Source organism: Dipodomys merriami, unplaced genomic scaffold (genome assembly GCF_024711535.1).
Source record: "Dipodomys merriami isolate MVZ:Mamm:240054 unplaced genomic scaffold, mDipMer1.0.p SCAF_177, whole genome shotgun sequence".
Taxonomy (NCBI): domain Eukaryota; kingdom Metazoa; phylum Chordata; class Mammalia; order Rodentia; family Heteromyidae; genus Dipodomys; species Dipodomys merriami.
Window position 1 is genome coordinate 1,945,975 of NW_027203126.1, and position 18,536 is coordinate 1,964,510.

At 49.3% G+C, this 18,536-nt stretch overlaps 1 protein-coding gene across 3 annotated transcripts in view; it reads right to left on the minus strand.

Moving 5' to 3' along the window:
- LOC138829813 (coiled-coil domain-containing protein 60-like) overlaps positions 1-18,536 on the minus strand; it is a 114,392-nt gene that overhangs the window by 11,168 nt on the left and 84,688 nt on the right. For all 3 annotated transcript variants that reach the window (XM_070026339.1, XM_070026338.1, XM_070026337.1), the window contains 4 exons: positions 17,706-17,813; positions 9,977-10,067; positions 4,943-5,177; positions 2,179-2,263 (listed from right to left, as the gene is read on the minus strand). In XM_070026339.1, coding sequence (XP_069882440.1) covers positions 2,179-2,263; positions 4,943-5,177; positions 9,977-10,067; positions 17,706-17,813 — 519 coding nt within the window. The remainder of the gene's footprint in view (positions 1-2,178; positions 2,264-4,942; positions 5,178-9,976; positions 10,068-17,705; positions 17,814-18,536) is intronic.

An 18,536-nucleotide genomic window follows, 5' to 3' on the forward strand; every position in this document is an offset into this window, starting at 1 on the left:
CCCTGCGGCCCCTGCACCCCTGCGGCCCCATGGAGGCCTGGATGTCCACTGCCTTCGAGAGATGAGGGAGGGGTTTGCGTCCCCAGCCATTAACGAGGGGAGGAAGTTGCCCCGGCTCTGTCATCGCGGTTGTCTTGTCATGACATATGACGCTGAGGCCACCAGATGGGTCTCCAGAGAGCCAGGCTCAAGACAGGGTGAGGGTCCCCATGGTGCCGTAAACAACCCTGCCAGGGTAAACAGAGGCTCCCATGTCAGATGAATGTGTTCTCCCACCACATGCCATTTCCACAACACGCCTACTTGACAAGGAGAGTATCACTGAGTCTCCACTTCATTATATAGAGCGGGGGATCGGCTCAGAGAGGTAAAGCAAGTCACCCAGCATCACACAGCAATGATTGATGGAGTGGAAGTTGCCCCCAGTCCAGTTGGCTCCAAAGCCAATGCAGCGATATTACACCGTATCTTTTTTTTTTAATAGACAAGGAAACAAGAATGGAGGTTTAGAGAATGGCTGAGGGCGCAAGGTTTGGGACCCCAAGCTGGTGCTCACGCTCGGAGCTGTTGCAAAAGGGAGGTCTCACAGAGCCGATCGCTGCCAAATCAGGGGCTTCCTGGGCCAGCACTGGTCTGAGCGCCCCCAGGAGCCACCCCCAGCAGCCCGATTCCCATCCTGTCTGCGGTGGCAGGCCTGAATCCATCATTCTGGGGTAGAGGTGGGGCGTGATGCATGGCCGGCGCTGGCTGAACTGTAATTACCGTAATAACCATCACCCATAAGTCACAGCCCGCACCCCGGTGGGCCGCGGGCGATGATGAACCACTTCTACTGACTCATTTGTTTCCAGGAAGTAATTGCTTGCTCAGAGGGACCCACATTCAGCTGTGGACTGAGCTCTGCCCGAGACTCGGGGGGGGCCGGAGCCCCCCATCTCCCCACACCAGGCTTTCTCCTGGGAGGATGGCACCTCGGGTTTGAGTCTGGCACTGTTCCCCCCCGGGGAACCGGTTGCCCCCATTGCTGGCTTGACGCTTCAAAGGATGCCCGTGCACTTGGGATAAGAGCCAGGCGGTGTGAGCCAGGCGGTGTGAGGCCCCGAGGTGAGATTCCCCAGACCAGCCTGTGCCTCTCTGCAGCTCCCCTTTGGCTGCATTGCCAGTCAGGGGGGCCACGGCTCTTTCTGGCCCTCACGGCTCTTTCTGGCCCTCACGGTTCTTTCTGGCCCTCACGGCTCTTTCTGGCCCTCACGGTTCTTTCTGGCCACGTCTGCACGTGGCTGCCTGTTGACTCCTTCCTGGCCTTGCTGGAGCCTGGGCCTTGGACTTGGCTTGTCTTCCCACCTCATCCGAATCTCAGCCTCGCCTTTCTTACCAGGAAAGCAGAAGCAGATCCCATTTGCATCCCGCGCCAGGGCAATGCGCCTGTCGATTTGTTTAATTTTTTTGTGGGTCTGGGGGAGTCACCTCAGGGCCTGTGTGTGTGAGGTAAGGGCTCTGCTACTTGAGCCGCACTTCCCAGTTCTTCTGTTGCTTTTTCAGATGATTGCATGCTTTTGCTCAGGCTGGCTTCAGACTTTGATTCTCATAGGGCCTTGTTGAATTCCCGCTCCCCCTCCCCCCAGGCTGGCCTCAAGTCTCAAAAATACTCCTATTGTTACCTTCTGAGTTACCTGGGATTATAGGTGTGTAGCACCACACCCAGCTCTAATGCATTTACTATTTTTTTTAAACCTCATTTTTTCCAAGCTTACTTTCCCTAACATTTCTCCCAAGGACAATCGGTGCGTGCTCTAAACAGTCCATATGTGTTCACCCAAAGAATGAATTTTTAAAAATCTTAGGACTTCCCACAAGGAGCGGTGTCAAGGTCTTGAAATGAGGAAGATCTGGATCTGAGTCATGACGATACATACCGTTAACTCCCTGTGTGGCCTTGGGGAGGTCACTCAGCCTCTCTGAGCTTTGTTCTCTTATTTGTAAAATAAAGTTTATCGCACCTACCTTGCAGAGTTGCTCTAGAAACCCAGAGGTCTATGCACAGGAACAAAGTCAGTAGCTCCGAGTGTGTCACAGAGAAGACCCCCAATCACCAGCGACTGCTCTTGTTAGTTTTAGCACCGGGCGTGTCGGGGTGCGCTGGCTCCACCCCCCATCTGAGGAGTGAAGGGAACCCACCTGGGAGCTTTCCTTTGCATTTCGTTCTCCAGCAACATTGACCTTTTGGCATCTTCTCGAACCATCTCCAGAAGCTTCTGCAGATCTGTTGGAAACACGAGAGGTCATTCTTGACCTTGAGCCAAGGTGGCTCATGGCTGGGCCCAGTTCTTAGCCTGGGGGTTGAGCGTGTGGGGCGCTTGGGGGTCTCAGTCAGTAGTTGCCAAATGAATAAGCGAAGAGCTCGTGGGAAGGGGGGAGCCCGGGAGATGATGCGCTTGGTCTGGGCCTTGGTGAAGGTGCCAACACCAGAGCAGGCGTCTTCCACCCTGCGGCAGGTGCCTGTGGCCAGGCTGGAGCTCGAGCTCAGGTCTTAATAGTCATGCTTAGAAGACCCCCAGAAGCTAGAACCCGTGCCCTCCAAGATCACCCATGTCTAGCCTCGCTTGGATGTCATCCCTGGGGCGGTGTGGGGGGCGAGGGGGAGGAGGAGCGGGCTGCAGGAAGCATCAGCATTCGGCCGTTTTTGATTTCATTCCTGGTACGCTGTGCGTCGTTCTGTTTTACCTGAGTCTAACCTTTCTTTCTGCTTTATCACCCTCACATTCCCTACTGCCGCATCTCTACGAATCTCCTGTGTTGTGTGTGCGCACGCATGTGTGTGTGTGTGTGTGTGTGTGTGTGTGTGTGTGTGTGTGTTCAGAAGTCTATTCCTGTAAGAGCTCTGCTTTCCTCCCTCCTCTTGGGAGCCATGCAGTAGCAACCGACGCCTTGGCGTCTCTCTACCCCGCCGCTAAGCAAGCCAGCCCAAGGGCGTGTGGATGCAGCCCGGGACCGCGGCGACTGGCACGCTGGGCGACCTTCCCGCAAGGGCATGTGTAAAACTCCACAGTGGAAGCACCATGGATGCCTTACTTTTCTGCTTGCTGTGTGCCTGTGGGCAGGAAATGATGCCAACACAGGAGGAAAGGTGTGTGGGATCCTTGTGGGCCCAGATGCCTTGGTTACCTGCGGCCCAGCACACACTGGTCCACAGCAGCTGCTGAGAGGCGCATCTCTACCATAGTCACTCCTCGGAGGGGAAACCCTTCTCTTTTAGCCCCCACCCACACCCTTAACCTCCATCCTGTGTGTCACGGCCCTGACAAGAGTAAATTAATCTCCTAGCCTCTCCTTGGCTTCTCTAAAATCTCCTCACATTGATTTGGAATTCCTGTGTCTTGTTCTGAATGCTGCACCGTTTGGCCAGCCTCTCATTTTCAGGGCTGTGTAATGGCCTCTCATGGCCTGATCCCCTCCCCAAATCAATGACCCAGGATTCCCAGGAGTACACTGGGTGTGAGCAGATTGGCTACCTTGTAGGGCTCTGAATATGACTGGAGGTTCCCTACAGATCAGGGGAGAGATTTCTTAGTTAGGTGAGGGAAGAGGAAGACTGAGGTTTCAGGCGTAATCACTTCCTGTGGTGGGGTCCTGTCCCCAAAGTCTTCTAACAAAATTCCTGTATACCAGCAACAAACAAATTGAGAAAGAGATTAGGAAAGCAATTCCATCCACAATAACCTGAAGAACACTAAAACACCTAGGCGTGAACTTAACCAAGGAAGTGAGGAACCTCTGTTAATGGAAACTCTAAAACCTTGGAGAAGAGAGTTGAAGAAGACACCAGAAGATGGAAAGATCTCCCGTGCTCATGGACTGGCAAGATGAATGTCATGAGATGGCTATAGTGCCGAAAGCAATCTATAGATCCAATAGGATGCATATGGAGGCCTAAAAGATTCCGAGAAAGCAATCCTGAGCAAAAAGAACAATGCTGGAGGTAGCACAATATCAGACTTCACATTATACTCTAGAGCAGCAGTAACAAGAAGAGCCCAAAACAAACATGAAGACCAATGGAACAGCAGAGAAAATCCTGGAACCCTAGACTAAAATATAGCTACGGCCATCGAATTTTCAACAAAGGGGCTCCCCCAAACCCATAAATCTCTTCAACAGATGGTGCTGGCAGAGCCATTGGGAGCCTGTACGGAAACCAATCCCAAGTGGGTCAAAGAGCTCAAATAAAGACTTGAAACTTTAAATTGACTACAGGGAACCACAGGGAATGCGTTGGTAACCTTTTTTTTTTTTCTGAATAGGGCCCCAGTTGCCCAGAAAACAGGAAGAGGAGTCCACCAGTGAGGAGACAATTGCCAGAACCAAGAGACGACCCACAGGATGGGAGGAAATTTAGTTATTTTTGATTAGGGCTCACTTCCTTGCCAAGTACGCCTCTGGTCTGCGGTCCTCCTGTGTTGCCTTTCCTACCATGAGTGTAGCTGAGATGACGGGTGGTTGAGGTCTCTTCTGCATGAGCTGGCTTCTAACACACAATCCTCCTGTGCTCATCAGCTTCTGGCATAGCCAGGATGACAGGCGCACACCCTGAGAGAGTCTAATGGTCTCCAGAGCTGATTATTTTTGTTGTTGTTCTTTTGCCTGAGCTAGCCACCTCCCAGTCTCAAATACTTGGAATTACACCTAGGAGATATTGATGTATTAAAAATCCATATTTAGGATTCAGAAAGGACCACTTGTCACCATGGGCTGTTCCCTCGGAGAACACATAATAAAATGTGGTTCTGGTCTCTGCCACATCAAAGGAAAGGGATCTAAGAACGCGGACCAGCGATGAGGGACCCTGGGTGTCTCAGCGAAGTGTGTCTGGGGCCAGGACCGGGGGACTCTGGGAGACGCGAAGGCCACCATGCAGCGCGTGAGGGTCTGAGGTGGCACTTACGGATGTGGAGGGGCTCGTCATCTGGCTTGGTTGAAGAGGATTCGTTATCCTCAACGTCTTTGCTGCCAGTCGCCGGGGTAACCACGCTTGGGAGCTCATCAGAACCAGGGTTCACAGAGACCATGCTGCTCTGGGGAGAGGACCCCCCGCTGGTCCGAGACAGGCTGAGGGTGGAGCCTCGCCGGCTTGGCTTTCTGGTGGTGATGCGCATTATAGGGATTTTGAATTTCTTGGTCTGAAGGAAAGGGAAAGAGGGATGTTAGAATGGAAGGAAAAAGGTTGGAAGGAGGAAAGAAAGGGAGGAGCAAGGCAGGCAAAAGTGGAGGAAGGCAGAAAGGAAGGAAGAAGGGAGGGAGAGAGAAAAGAAGGAAGGAAGGATGGAGATGGGAAGGAAGGATGGAGGCTGGGAGAAAGAAAAGGAAAAAGAAGAGGGGGAGTATAATTAGGGGAGGAAGAAAAGGAAGGAAAGATGAGGGGAAAGGAGGAAGGGAGGAAGGGAGATGGTTGAGGGACAGAGGAAGGAAAGAAAGAAGAGAATTCCTCCTAAACATTGTGAGCTATAGCCTGGGTTGTGAGTGACCTTTTGTTATAAATCAAGGTCATTGAAAGACACGTGTTCTCGGGAAGGCATGTGTCAGAGCCTCTTCTATTGAACAGCGTGGAGTTGTCCACACTGTCATGGCGGGGAGCTCGGCATGTCTTGCAGTGATGTCTTGAGGCCCAGAACAGCCTTTGGTTGTTTCTTGAGCTAAACACCAGAGTCCACTTCTAACTGTAGAATAGCGTGGGTCTAACGTCTTTCGCTATACCTTGGGTTAGAGCCCACGAGGTGTCGATCGGCCTCACTGAGCCGACGCCTGGGCCAAAAGGGTGAAGAGAGGCATACGCCCGGCTTTCTGCAGAATGCAGGGTGGAAATCATTCTAGGCCTGATGTCTAGGAGTGGGAGCAGAGGAAGCAGACCTGTGTGCATGCTGGTGGTGGGGGTGGTCAGTTGTGGTGGGGACAATGTTGGGATGGATTAGGGAGGGGGGAGGGGAGTCCAGTGAGGAGAATGCAGATTTGAGAGCGGAAACAAGTTGAAGAAAACTGGTTATAGGTGTGTGTGTGTGTGTGTGTGTGTGTGTGTGTGTGTGTGTGTGTGTGTGTGAATTCAGAATGTGATGCCTAGGGTCATGTTCTTTTTAAACTTGCAAGTTTCAGAGCGGCTGGGCTATAAATGACACTCAATTAATCGCAACAGTTTCATTGGAGAACACTTAACAACGAAAGTGCTTGGGAGGCCCAAGGCTGGTGACATCTTTAGACAAAGCTCATCTTGGGTCTGGGAAGGTGGCTCAGTGGTAGAGCGCTTGCCTTGCATGCCAGAGGCCCTGGGTTTGATTCCTCAGCACCACATAAGTAAAAAGAAAAAAGCTGGAAGTGGCGCTGTGGCTCAAGTGGTAGAGCGCTAGCCTTGAGCTGAAGAGCTGAGGGACAGCGCCCAGGCTAGAGTTCAGGCCCCACGACCGGACCCAAAAAAAAAAAAAAAAAAAAAGCTCATCGTGTCCCATTTCCTAGGGAGTACTGCAGGCCACACCAGGTCTTAATACACACTGAATGGGGTAGCAGAAGTAAGATTTTGATTGTCTACCTTGTAGGGCCTTGAACGTAGCTGGAAGTTTCCTATAGACGAGGGGAGAGATTTCTTTGTCAGATGGGAGTGAAGAGGAGGAGAGAAGGGGGAAGACTGAGATGTCAGGTGTGATCACTTTTCCCATAAGTCTTACAGCAACATTCTACAGAAATGGCAGGACGCTTCACAAAGTGCCAGGCTGGGGGACCTGGGGTCTGCATTTGTTTTATCCAGAGCTCCAAAGAGGAACATGAGTTGCACAATGAGGGTTAAGAAGGGAAAAGGCAGTTCCAAGAATTCGCATATTCTCTCCTTAGATAAATTAGCAACATGGTACGAGATTCTACCTTCGTCTGGACTTTGCAGCTAGCCAAGAGCTTGCCACTGGACAAACACCCTACCCCTCACCCCTCGCCATCCCAGGGAAGGAACGCAAGCAAAGGCTGCCTCCTTCCATCTCACCCGCCGCTGGATGAGTTCTTAACACTGGGAACCAGGTTCTTCAAAGCAGTATTCTCTTTGAAAGCAGAATGGATGGCATTACCTGGTAGCCTGGAATCTTGCAATGAGCACTGGGCTCAGCCGAGGGCTCTGGAATAAGTGAGCCTGGCCTGCCTAAATCTCCTCATTTGTAAAACAGAAGAAATAGACTGCGGTCATCTCAGAAAGGATCTGTCGCCTTGTGCCCCCAAAGTTGCCACTCATTAAAATTCAGTTAACCACTCCAGCCAGGAAACCCAGAGTGAAGAGTGACACTCCGGAATAATGGAGAGTAGCAGAGACATAAAATGCAGGAGGACATGGCAGGCGGCTTCAGCATCTCGCGTGCCCTTTATGGAACTGATTTTCTTCGAGCTGAGTTAAATCCCCAGATGTTTCGCTTTTTTTAAATAAAAATTCCACTCAGGATCAATGTGAAGCAGCTGCTGGGCTCTACCATGGTAGGGACTGATTTTGGATGACAGAGATTTCCCTAACTGGTTGCTGGCACTGTCAAAGGAGCAAGCCTTGCAAGCTGAAACCCATAGGGAGACATATTTATCTGTAGAGGGGATTACACACTGCGAGAGTTTTACTTAATAGGGTTTGGGTTTTCTTTCTTTCTTTCTTTCTTTTTTTTTTTTTGTTGGTTGTGGGGCTTGAACTCTGGGCTTGGGCACTGTCCCTGCTCTCTACAGCTCAAGGCGAGCGCTCTACCGCATGAGCCACAGCACCACTTCCAGGGTGTGGGTTTTCTTAAAAATAACACACCGGAGCCGGACGCTGGTGGCTCCTGCCTGTAATCCTAGCTACTCAGGAGGCTGAGATCTGAGGATTATGGTTCAAAGTCTGACCAGGCAGGAAAGTCTATGAGACTCTAATCTCCAATAAACTACTTAGAAAAAGCCAGAAGTGGTGCTGTGGCTCAAGTGGTAGAGTGCTCCCCTTGAGCTGAAGAGCTGAGGGACAGCGCTCAGGCCCACGATCGACAAAAAAACAAAAACAAAAACCAAACACCTATTCGTGTGCAGAAAAGAAAAAAAAATGAGCCAAAGCTAGGCAAAAGGTCTTTAGCTGTGCCAGGGTGCGTTTTGCCCCAGACCTTACGACTGCTGTTTTGCTCCTCTATTAGCATGGCGTCTGGGGTGAGAGGAATATTTGGATTGGCCAGAACATAGCCTGGAGTTCCCTGCGCTAGAAGAGGGGAAGGATTTCTTGGTTGCACAGGGGAAAGGGAAAGGTGGGGGGAGAGGAAGAGAGGTCCTTCTCCAAATCCTCAGTTTTGGGGTGGAGAGACCCCAGTTGGGGGAGGAGGAGGAGGGAACGTATGGAAGGTGTTGCCTAATGGGAAGCAGGTTCCGTGTGTCCTTACGCAGTGTCCCCCGACCCTCCCTCCACCCCACTCCAGCGTGCCACGGTCCAGACTGAGTTTGACCTGCAAACGTGCTAGGGAATGCTGAATATTCCGGAAAGACATTGTTTTCAGGCGTGTGGCAGTGCCGCCTGTCTGTGCATCTCTGGAGATGGAGGCGCGCAGTGTCTCCATGGCAACCTGCTGTGATAAGGCAGCGACTCTTAACTCTCCAGGTCTGGGAGCGTGCTGATCAAAGAGGGGGACGTGGCAAGAAACACATCACGGCGGGGCAGCCGGGAGGAGGGGTCTGAAGGGCTCAGCGTTTAACACCCACATCAAGATTAGCTGTCCGGGCTCTGTGTAACTTTGTGTGAGTCACTTAACCTCTCTTGGCTCCCGCTGGCTCCTTCCCAGCAGAAGAGAGGGAGAGTGGCCCGTGGTTTTTTTTTTTTTTTTTTAAGAAGGCAGAACTGGATAATCATACCCGAGAGAGCGTCTTTGGTAAGAGCTCGGGCCATTGTAAGTGCTGAGAAGTGGCCTCTAAAGTTGTACAGTCATAGTTAAGGCTATTCGTATAAAAACATTCTCCTGTTTTTAAAGGCCTCCTTTTCCCTTCTCTTTCAAATTTTCAAGTGCTGAGGTTTGCATCCATGGCCTTGCACATGGTAGTTAAGTGTTTTACCTCCAGAGCCCCAGCATGTTGTTTTTGAAATTTGGCACAGGCAGCCTGGACTTCAGACTCAGGATCGTCCTGCCTCTGCTTCCTGCGCAGCTGGGATGATAGGTGTGAACGGTCAGACCCAGCTTCCCTGGGTTCTCTCCTAACACTCTGGGGCTGGCAGAGATCGAACACCGCATCCATTTTGTGAGCCAGGGACAAGTTCAGCCAACACTCCAGACGTGAGCTGTGTCTAACGTCTTATGTCAACATCACCCTTTGCTATGATGATGATGATTATCATCATCATTAGCATGCTTGTTTGTTGAATAGATGAATGGGAAGGTTTGGGGTTTAGGAATAACTGGATTGAAAAGAATGGATTTCATGATAGCTCAATAGTAAACACATGTTTCAGCTTGATAAATCCTGTTGAATCACTCACTTTTTCCCCCCTGATCTGTGTGTGTTGTGTATGAGAGAGAGAAAGAGAGAGAGAGAAAGTAAAAGAGAGCTAGAGGGAGGGAGAGCGGGAGGGGATGGAGCGAGACCATTTCCTACTGGTGACATCTTATTAAGCCGCTGCTCAGCAGCCCCCCTCCCTCCCACCTCTGCGAGTCATGTCCAGCCAAATGTCATTTCTCCCATAATCCACAGATAACCATTTTAATTAAAATTTACAAAAAAAAAAAACCCCTCCCCACATCCGGCAGTATGTTGTCTGGCTTCCCTTCTGAAAGCTAACTTAGCTTAAAAATAAAACCAGAAACACTCCCTCCCGTTTCCCACGGGAGACGGGACTGGCCCAGGGCTCTGAGGAGCAGCCGCTGGGCCGGCAGCCCGGGTGGAGTGAGGGGCAGCCGGGCCGGGCCGGCAGCCCGGGGTGGAGCCAGCCCGGGGTGGAGCGGCAGCAGGCAGCACTGGTTACCTTCGGTGCCGTGACGAAGTGCTCCCACCTCTGCCCCATGGACTTGTCCTTATTGATCTTTTTGATTGAGCTCTTGCTTCCTCCTGGGTCCCTGAGTGAGAAACAGCTTAATGAGTTTTCCATTGGCAGAGCCTCCGTTTATTACTTTTTTCTTTCTTCTTCTTCTTCTTCTTTTTTTAAAGAGATGCAATACATTGAGTAGAAATGGTAACTAGCTCTTGGATGAATCTCTCCTCCCCACCTTTCCCATCGTGTATTTGAGAAGAAGCAGGAGGGGCAGTTCTTAAGCACTATTTCTTTGTCAGAGCTGGGTTTGAATTCAGGGCCTTGTGCTTGCCAGGCAGGCTCTTTACCACTTGAGCTGCACCTCCAGCCCGCTAGCTGCACTTTTCTGGAGTGGAAAAGCCCGCCTAGAAGGTGGGTGGGGCTGAGGGAGGTGAAATTGGTTTGCATGTAATTTGCATCAATTTGCATGTTGGACTTGGGCCCTGGGCAAGTCTGCTGTTAATTCTGGGGTGAGCAGAACAGTGTGTTCATTTCTGAGTCTCTTGCCTTTTCAGGGACAGCTCTGAGAAATACACAGTGTTTCTGGGTGGGGTTGGATGGAGCAGGTGGGGTGGGTTGTACAATGAAAATTATTGGTGTGGAAAAAATTCTCTATGATGTTCTGTGTGAGTTCTCGTGAGACGGTCTCAGTCATGGAGCCATCAGAATCCCATTTTGCAGATGAGGAAGCAAACTTAGGGGATGGAAGAGCTTGAGTCATTCACCCAGAGTTTCAGGTCTTCTCTCCTACATAGGTCTCCCACAGGCCCTGGTGCCTAATTTTCTTACAAAGAAATTTTTTCAGAAAATTTTCTTCCTAAGCTGGGTGCCGGTGGCTCATGCCTGTCATCCTAACTACTAAGGAGGCTGAGATCTGAGGATCACGGTTCAAAGCCAGCCCAGGCAAGGCAAGCCTGTGAGACTCTTTTATCTGCAATAAACTGCCAGAAAACCGGAAGTGGTGCTATGGTTCAAGTGGCAGAATGCTAGCCTTGAGCTGAAATGTTGAAGGACAATGCCCAGGCCCAGAGTTCAAGCTCCACAACTGACAAAAAAAAAAAAAAAAAAGTAAAGAAAAGAAAAATTTCTTCCTGAAGTGCTATCCTCCCCAATGAAATAAGCTCCAGGATCTTGGATAAATAAATAAAGCCTGGATCCCTCCTTCCGGGGTCAGGACCTTTCTGCATAGGACTTTGAACCCTAGCAGGTTCATGTTATTGACATGACCATGTTCCTGTGACTGAAACCTCTGGAAGCAGATACGTTGCCAAGCATGCAATCTTGGGAAGGTGTTGCATGTACGGCAAGGAGCTGGGGTAGCATCTTATAACACAACACGAGTGTGTCTGGAATGGAGCTTGTGGATATTTACACTAGGCGAGAGAAATAAAGACTCTTAAGTAGCTTCAGGTCAAGTTCTGGCAAATCAATTTGGCTTCTTCTGGATTGGCTACCAAATGAATGATGAGGAAATGGAGTTTTCAGAGCCTTTAGATTTTTGGATTCATGACTGTGGGACATTAGGTCTCTATTCATAACAGAGTGGGAATCTTAGTGTGATTTCTCAACTACTGCTGATCGTCCACTGATTGATTCATTGGCTTACCAGTCTTCTTTCCCTCCCTTGGTCCCTCCCACCTTCCCTCCTTCCCTCTTTCTGTCCCTGAACCTCTTCATCCATCTATCCATCTCCTATCCATCCAAATAATCACCTGTCCATCTGTCTACTTACCCACCTTTCCATCTACTCATTCATATACTCATCCATCCATGCATTCATCCATCCATATATGCATCTACCCCCCATTCATCAATCCACCCGTCCCTGTACTACTCTACCCTTCTTCCCACCTACCCATCTCTCTGTTCATTCAAATATCCATCTTCCCACCCATCATCCATACACTATATACATCCATGCCTATATACCTTTGTCCTCCATCCATTCATCCACCCACCCAACCAACCAGCCATCTCTTCTTTTACTCCTTTTTTTCTTCAAAAAGGATTTTAGATGGCTGGGACTCTTTTAAGCATTTTACTGCCCTTCACTAGCACAGAATAAGGGCTTAAGGAAATGAGTCAAGCAGGCCCATTTTGATGGGGGGCGGGGGGGAGACACTCACATGGAGTCCAGACCTGCCAGGGGCTGCTGGAAGTTTGTGGCAGGGCAATGTGCTCAGCTGTAAGGGGGGGAAAGGTGATTGCGATAAACTGAATTGAAGGCTAGCATCTCCTGTTGGGGAATCACCCCCTCAATCTGTCGACATTCTACAAAACGAGGGGCCTCCTCACCAGCTCAAAGCCACAAGAAACGCGAACCTACCCCAAGGTGGAGGTTGGGCTGTGGAGGGTGGGTATGAGACTGTGTCTCCAAGCTTTTTGTAAGACTTTATATTTGATTACACAATAAAAAGCCCTCTGAATAATTAACAGGGAAGCTCATTGAAGTGGGTTCTGTCGGCATGTCCCCAGAGTAATCAAATTAGGGAATATTTAAAATCTAGCCAGAGGAAGAAGAAGCAGTACTTCGGTCTTATAAACAATATTTAAGCTAGCAGGCACTTTTGAAGTCTGATTTAAAGCTCACCGACGGGAAGCTTTAGCGGGTTCTGTGTTGGAGTGTTTCTTTCAAGACCACAGGGCCTTTTGCTTTTCCCTTTGCTGGGGCAGCCCCTGCTGAGCCGCCAGCCTTCTTCGTGAAGTTCAAAAGCAACCCCTTTCTCCTTTTAAAATTAAATCTGGTGCTAGCCAAGCTTTCAGAAATCTTAAATATTCAGGTCCAATCCGAAAGATGGAAGTTTTCCACTAATGCCTGTCTTCCAAGACGACCCCAAAAATCTATTGCGACTTTAGGCGGCCGGCTAAATGAGCTCAAAACGCCGAAAAATCCCCGCAGACCTTCAAATGCCCAGAGCCCTTGCTCTGCAAAACCATTGATAAAGGAAAAAGCCTGGTTAGACAGAATCAGTCTCTCTGATGTTTCATTTTCAGTAGCAAATAAACCAAAAGGGAAGATCAATAGGGGAAGGAAGGAATAAAACCAGCTGCGCAGTGCCATCCACCGCACCCCTTGTGGTGAAGGGCAGGGCCCAGTTGGCATCCCTTCCCCCAAGGCCTGGTGGGCAAATCTTTACCGCTGCCCACCAAACAATCTCAGAGACAGCAACACCTGACTCCTCCCCTGCTCCTTGAAGTCAGGAATAGCTCGCGACTGGCTTTTGTTCAAAAATACATGAGCACAAGTGACAGGTGGTGCTTTGGGGCAGATGCTTTACAAGCTGGTCCTGAGGAATCAGACTCCTTCTTCTGCTTCCTTGATGGCAGAAGCTGGTGTTAGGATGGAGCGCTCTGCCGGCTTGGCTGGCGTGTGACTGTAATGAACAGAGCGCTGGTGCTGGCCATGGAGGCCGAGCCAGAGCTGAGCTCGGTATTGTTAAGTTGCTGAGATGCGGTTTGTTCAAAGTGTGAAACTTTGTCCAACAGTCTCTCTGAAGATCAGAACTGGAGAAGGGCTACTGTGGCCCTGGGGAGACCAATTGTTCCTCTGCCACATCAATTCCTGTATGTGTGATTATTTATTTATTTTTTATTTTTACCTAAGAGCTCTCATCTTTCTGGGTCTCAGTGGCCCTATCTGTAAAATGGGGAAGGGTGATATTAGCAGTGTCGGAGAATTGCTGTTCAGATAAGAGAAACAGAGTTGATTAAGAGTTTGGTGGGTGTTTTGCACAGAGAACTGAATACCATTCGGCTATTCACAACAATAGCAGACGTGGTTTTTTTTTTTTCCAGCAGAGATCTTAGTGTGGTTTAGAGGAGGAGATGATGGCTGGGAATGAGGCACGAGGGCAGCTCCAGGGGGGAGAAGAAGCTATAATTTTCGGGCCATAATTTCCCTGTTCTGCCGTCTGTGAGAAATCAATGGGAGAGAGCTCTGAGCAGTCTCATCTCTTAACTCTGTCTGTGGAGCACATCTTGTTCCTGGCGGTCACTTCAAGATGTCTATCCACAGATGCAATCAGAGCAATTTTCTCAAATACTTCACTCTTACCTTTTTCCCAACTCACATTTGGGGTAAAACGTCTGTTTCTCAGAGGCTGATTTAAGATGTGTTCACATGTCTGTTGTGGCTGAGGGGAAGAAAATGCTGGTTTGGAGCCAGGAAAGAGGACAGGCATCCTTTAGGGAGCTCCGTGGATCTCAGGGCAAGATGGCCACGTGGCCCTTCTGACCCGAGTCCTGCCACACTCATTGTCCCACTCCCAGGTTTTGCGCTCGAGAATCAGAGTGGAGGCTGTTAGATCAGATTTCCTGCCAATGTTCCCTTCTGAGCAAGGCTTTCCTGGAGGATTCAATTTAAATCAAAGCCCACTGCCCGGCCGCTATCACTCTGCCTATCAGCTGCCTCATGACAAATCCTGCTTATTGCAGTCCCCAGGAAGAACGGGTCTGATCGTGTCTGTCGTTCTGGGATGGCTAGAGGGGTGCCGGGGGACTGGGCAGGCCGAGTTCTGTCCGGAGGCCTGGACTCAGCTAGGTCCATCTGATGCCCACAATTTTGCTCTCAGACACTCAAACTCTGTCTGGGTTTTCAGACGACTGGGGAAAATTCATGGGATGGTATGAAGATAAAACATCAGAGATAGTGATTTAAAGAGAGGCCATCCTTCCACTTTCCTTGCTGGCTAAAGAGGGTATTTTCTGGTACCTTTTGGGGGAACTTAATCCTCCACTAACCATAATGATCAATTAATTATGTGTTATAATTACATATTATGATGTGCTAGATCCAGATCAGACCGGCTCTGAAGGACTGATGTATATTTCTTCCCAAATCCCAGTTCTGTTTCATCATGTTGGTGACTGTGAAATCAGCCACAGTGAGCTGTTCATACCAGCCTTGAGGAGCCGATTGTTAAACACTAGCACATCACTGATCTCAAAATTAAAAAATTCCCCGTTGGCCAGGTGCTGATGGCTCACACCTGTTATCCTAGTTATTCAGGAGGGTGAGATCCGAGGATCTGGTTTAAAGTCAGCTGGGGCAAGAAAGTTTGTGAGACTCGTATTTCCAATTAAGTATCACAATGCAAAAACAAAACAAAGCAAAACAACTGGAAGTGGGGCTGTGGCTCAAGTGGTATTGTGCTAGCTTTGAGCCAAGAAAGCTCTGGGACAGCACCCAGGCCTTGAGTTCAAGCCTCAGAACTGGCGTGTGTGCGCGCGCGCACACACACACACACACACACACACACACACACACAATTCCCCACAGAGAGGCAACATTGCACGAAGGGAAACAAACCCCAGCAAATACACTGCCTTTCTTTGTACCTCCTCCTGGATTGTGCTATGGTCTCAGCTCAGGTCCCTGCTTTCTGCAGAGATCCAGACATTCCCAGGTCTTTGTAGATTCGGCCCTTACATACATCCCGACCTACTTTGTGGATGTGGTCCTTACACACCTACATTCAGGGTGACTACAGTGCCTTCTCGCCACCACGAGCAACTTTGGCTCCTGTGCTGAGCACATTTTCACGAATAACTGAAAGAAATACAGATAGTCCTTTCCCCCTCAATTCAAATCATCCATGATGTGCTTTCTTTGGTGTGGGAAGATGGGCGTCCACATGTCAGAGGCAGATTCTGCTGTTGGGGGGGGCTCGTTGAGGGGGTGAGGGGTGGGGGGAGATGGTATGCTATCGAAAGTCTGTCGGCTCAAGGGCCTTTTTCCTTAAATCCAGCGATCAGCTGTGAACACAAATTAGACGTTGTTTTGACCTTGCAAGTTGCATTTCTCAGAATCTAGCCAAAAGAAATGTTTGCAGCTGGCCATAAAAGACAGGTATAAGGATGTTCTGTGAAGTATTACTCAAAATGTCAAAATATGGAACCAGCCTTGGTGTCTGTCAATAGAGAAATGATTATCTGAATTATGTTCTGTGCACACAATAGAATGCCCTGCTGCGCATTCTTTTCAATATTCAAGGAATGCGGAGGCTTTGTGTGGACCAGCACAGAAAGATACCTGCGCGAGTCACCGCCCAGGGAGAAAGTCACGCCGAGACAGTGTGCGGGGCATCGTGAGCCCATTTCTCTTTAAAAAAATATGTGTGTGTTTGAATATATTTATAAAGGGAGAGTATTAGAAAGATTTGGAATTGTACCCCCTTAGACCTTTAAAAGGGCTTTGCTCTAAAGAAAGGGTTTCGACGAGGAAATAAAAAGCTTTCATACCGTGTATACACTTGTGAATGTGTTGAAGATTTTCCTAAGAGTAAATGCTATCCACATATAACTTGGGACAGCTTTGTTTTAAAGAAAAATAAATAACGCGTAGGAAATGTTTAAAGGCTGGGTTTAAAAAATTCAGGAAACCGTAAATATATTTTGGAAGTAACTGGGGTGCCGTGGTGGAGCCCCCCGTGCCCCTCCCCCTCCAACCCCCCCTCATCTGTCTCCCAAGTCCCTAAACTCACTTTATGAAAAAGTTCCCTTAGCAATACCTTTTCCTACATTATTGGATTTCCACAAAAGAAATAGATTACTGTTTTTTTTTAAAAAAATAGTAAACCAGGGATTCAGAAGCAACTTGCAGTTGTAATGTCATCCCAAACAAACATGGTAAATACGTTGGTTACTATCCTGTTTATGGATGCATGAATTATGTTTGTTTTAATTTGAGATTAGCCTTCCAGGGCTCGGGTAGCAGAGACAAAATAGAACTATGAAGAGGGACTTGGGGAATGAGGAAGAAGGTAATTACAACCCATTTGCAGAGGAAGAAGCCTGGATCACGGGGAGGCGGGGCTTCATGAGCTACACCTCCAGCTCAAGTGCCAACGTCTTGACATGTATGCGTATTCCCTGTCCCACCGGTGTGACAGTTCAGTTCTTGCATCAGAGCTTTTGCCTGATGCTTCCTTCTGGTGGTGACACCCTAGCACTTTCCTTGGCTTAGACACCATATGGTGGAGTGTCTGTCTGTGTTAACTCAGTTAAACTGCTCTAAGGACCTAAATACTATAGACCCTCTTGGGTCCAAGTGGAGAACTCCATCCTAATATAAAACGACAGAGAAAAAATTAAAACAAAGCAAAGAAAAACAAAACAAAGCAAGAAATTTTTAAAAAAAAATCCTCTCAAAATAAAGAGCAAGCACAAAGGAAGGAAGTGGAGCGGTGGCTCAAAGTGGTGCAGCGCTAGTCTTGAGCAAACAAAGCTCAAGGAAAGTGGGAAAGTGCCCAGACCCTGAGTTCAAGCCCCATGACTTGAAGAATAAAAGAGAGGAGGAAGAATAAAAGAGAGGAGAAGAGGAGGAAAAGTAACACAACTAAAAAACAGCATTGGGGAGAGACAGCGCTCCATGAGCGAGCGTCAGAGAGAAAGCTAACGGAGGATTCTGCAGTGTGCTGTGCATTGCGTTGTCACTTCCCACGGTGTAATTGCTCTCATTCTGGCAGATTGATTCCAGTGTGACATCCCTAAATGTGTCCCAAGTTGGCTCTTGCAGGTCCACAAGAGCTGCTCCAGTGCATCCTGGTTTGACTCCCACATAGAACTCCTAAATTAAACCCGCCCACCAAACACAGAAAAGAAAAAGCCGGGACCCATGGCCAGGAGCCCCTCCCTTCCCCCCACACAGAGTGTGTTCAGTTTATGGCGGCAAGAGGAAGCCTACTTGGGATTCCAGCAGGTGATCACTGGTTTCATGGTGTGGTGGGCGTGGTCAATGGTCAGGGCCTCCAGCAGCCAGTGGAGGGCACAGAGCTGGCGGAACAGAGGCTCCCTGCAGAGAGAGAGAGAGGGGGGCACAGTGAGATCCTACTGGACCCTCTCTCCTCACAATAGCTGCCACAGACACGAGAGCTGTGCTGTTCCCAGAGAGCTGGCAGCATGGCCAGGCGGGAGGATTTTGTACACCTAGCGGGAGAGGTGATGCGTTCGTTCCGTTGTACAGATGGGGCTGTGAGGTGCACGGGGCTTAGGGCAGTTGTGCCGGGAAGATCCCTGGGCTTGGGATCTGAAGCAAGGTGATTCTATGCCCAGCCCTGGGAGTTTGTGTGTACTGAGGAAAGGCAATAGAACTGAGGAGGGGATCTCATGATGTCCTGGTGTCCACCTATTTACTTAACAAATTAACTAAGGACGCAGTAAAGCCTGGAAGCGTAGGGAAACTAGGGAGCGAACTCTACATTTTTTTTTTCTTGAGGTCAGCAGTTGGACACACTACATTTAGTGTGTAAGTTCTTGGCCTGAAACTGTGGCTGGGCAGTTGATAGGTCTGCCCATGTATTTCCCAAGGCTCCTTTCTCTCCAAACTGCTTCTGGGAGACAGAAACTGTCTGCTAAACCTGCACGGAGGACCTCACACAGCACACAGCTGGCCAGGTGCGAAATTCCCGGCCCAGGGCTTAACTTCCAGACCCCTGACAAAATCTATCCAAACCCTATGCTGGTGCTGAACTCATTGTTTAGAAGCAGCCTGGAAGTTTATTCCTGAAGAAAGCTA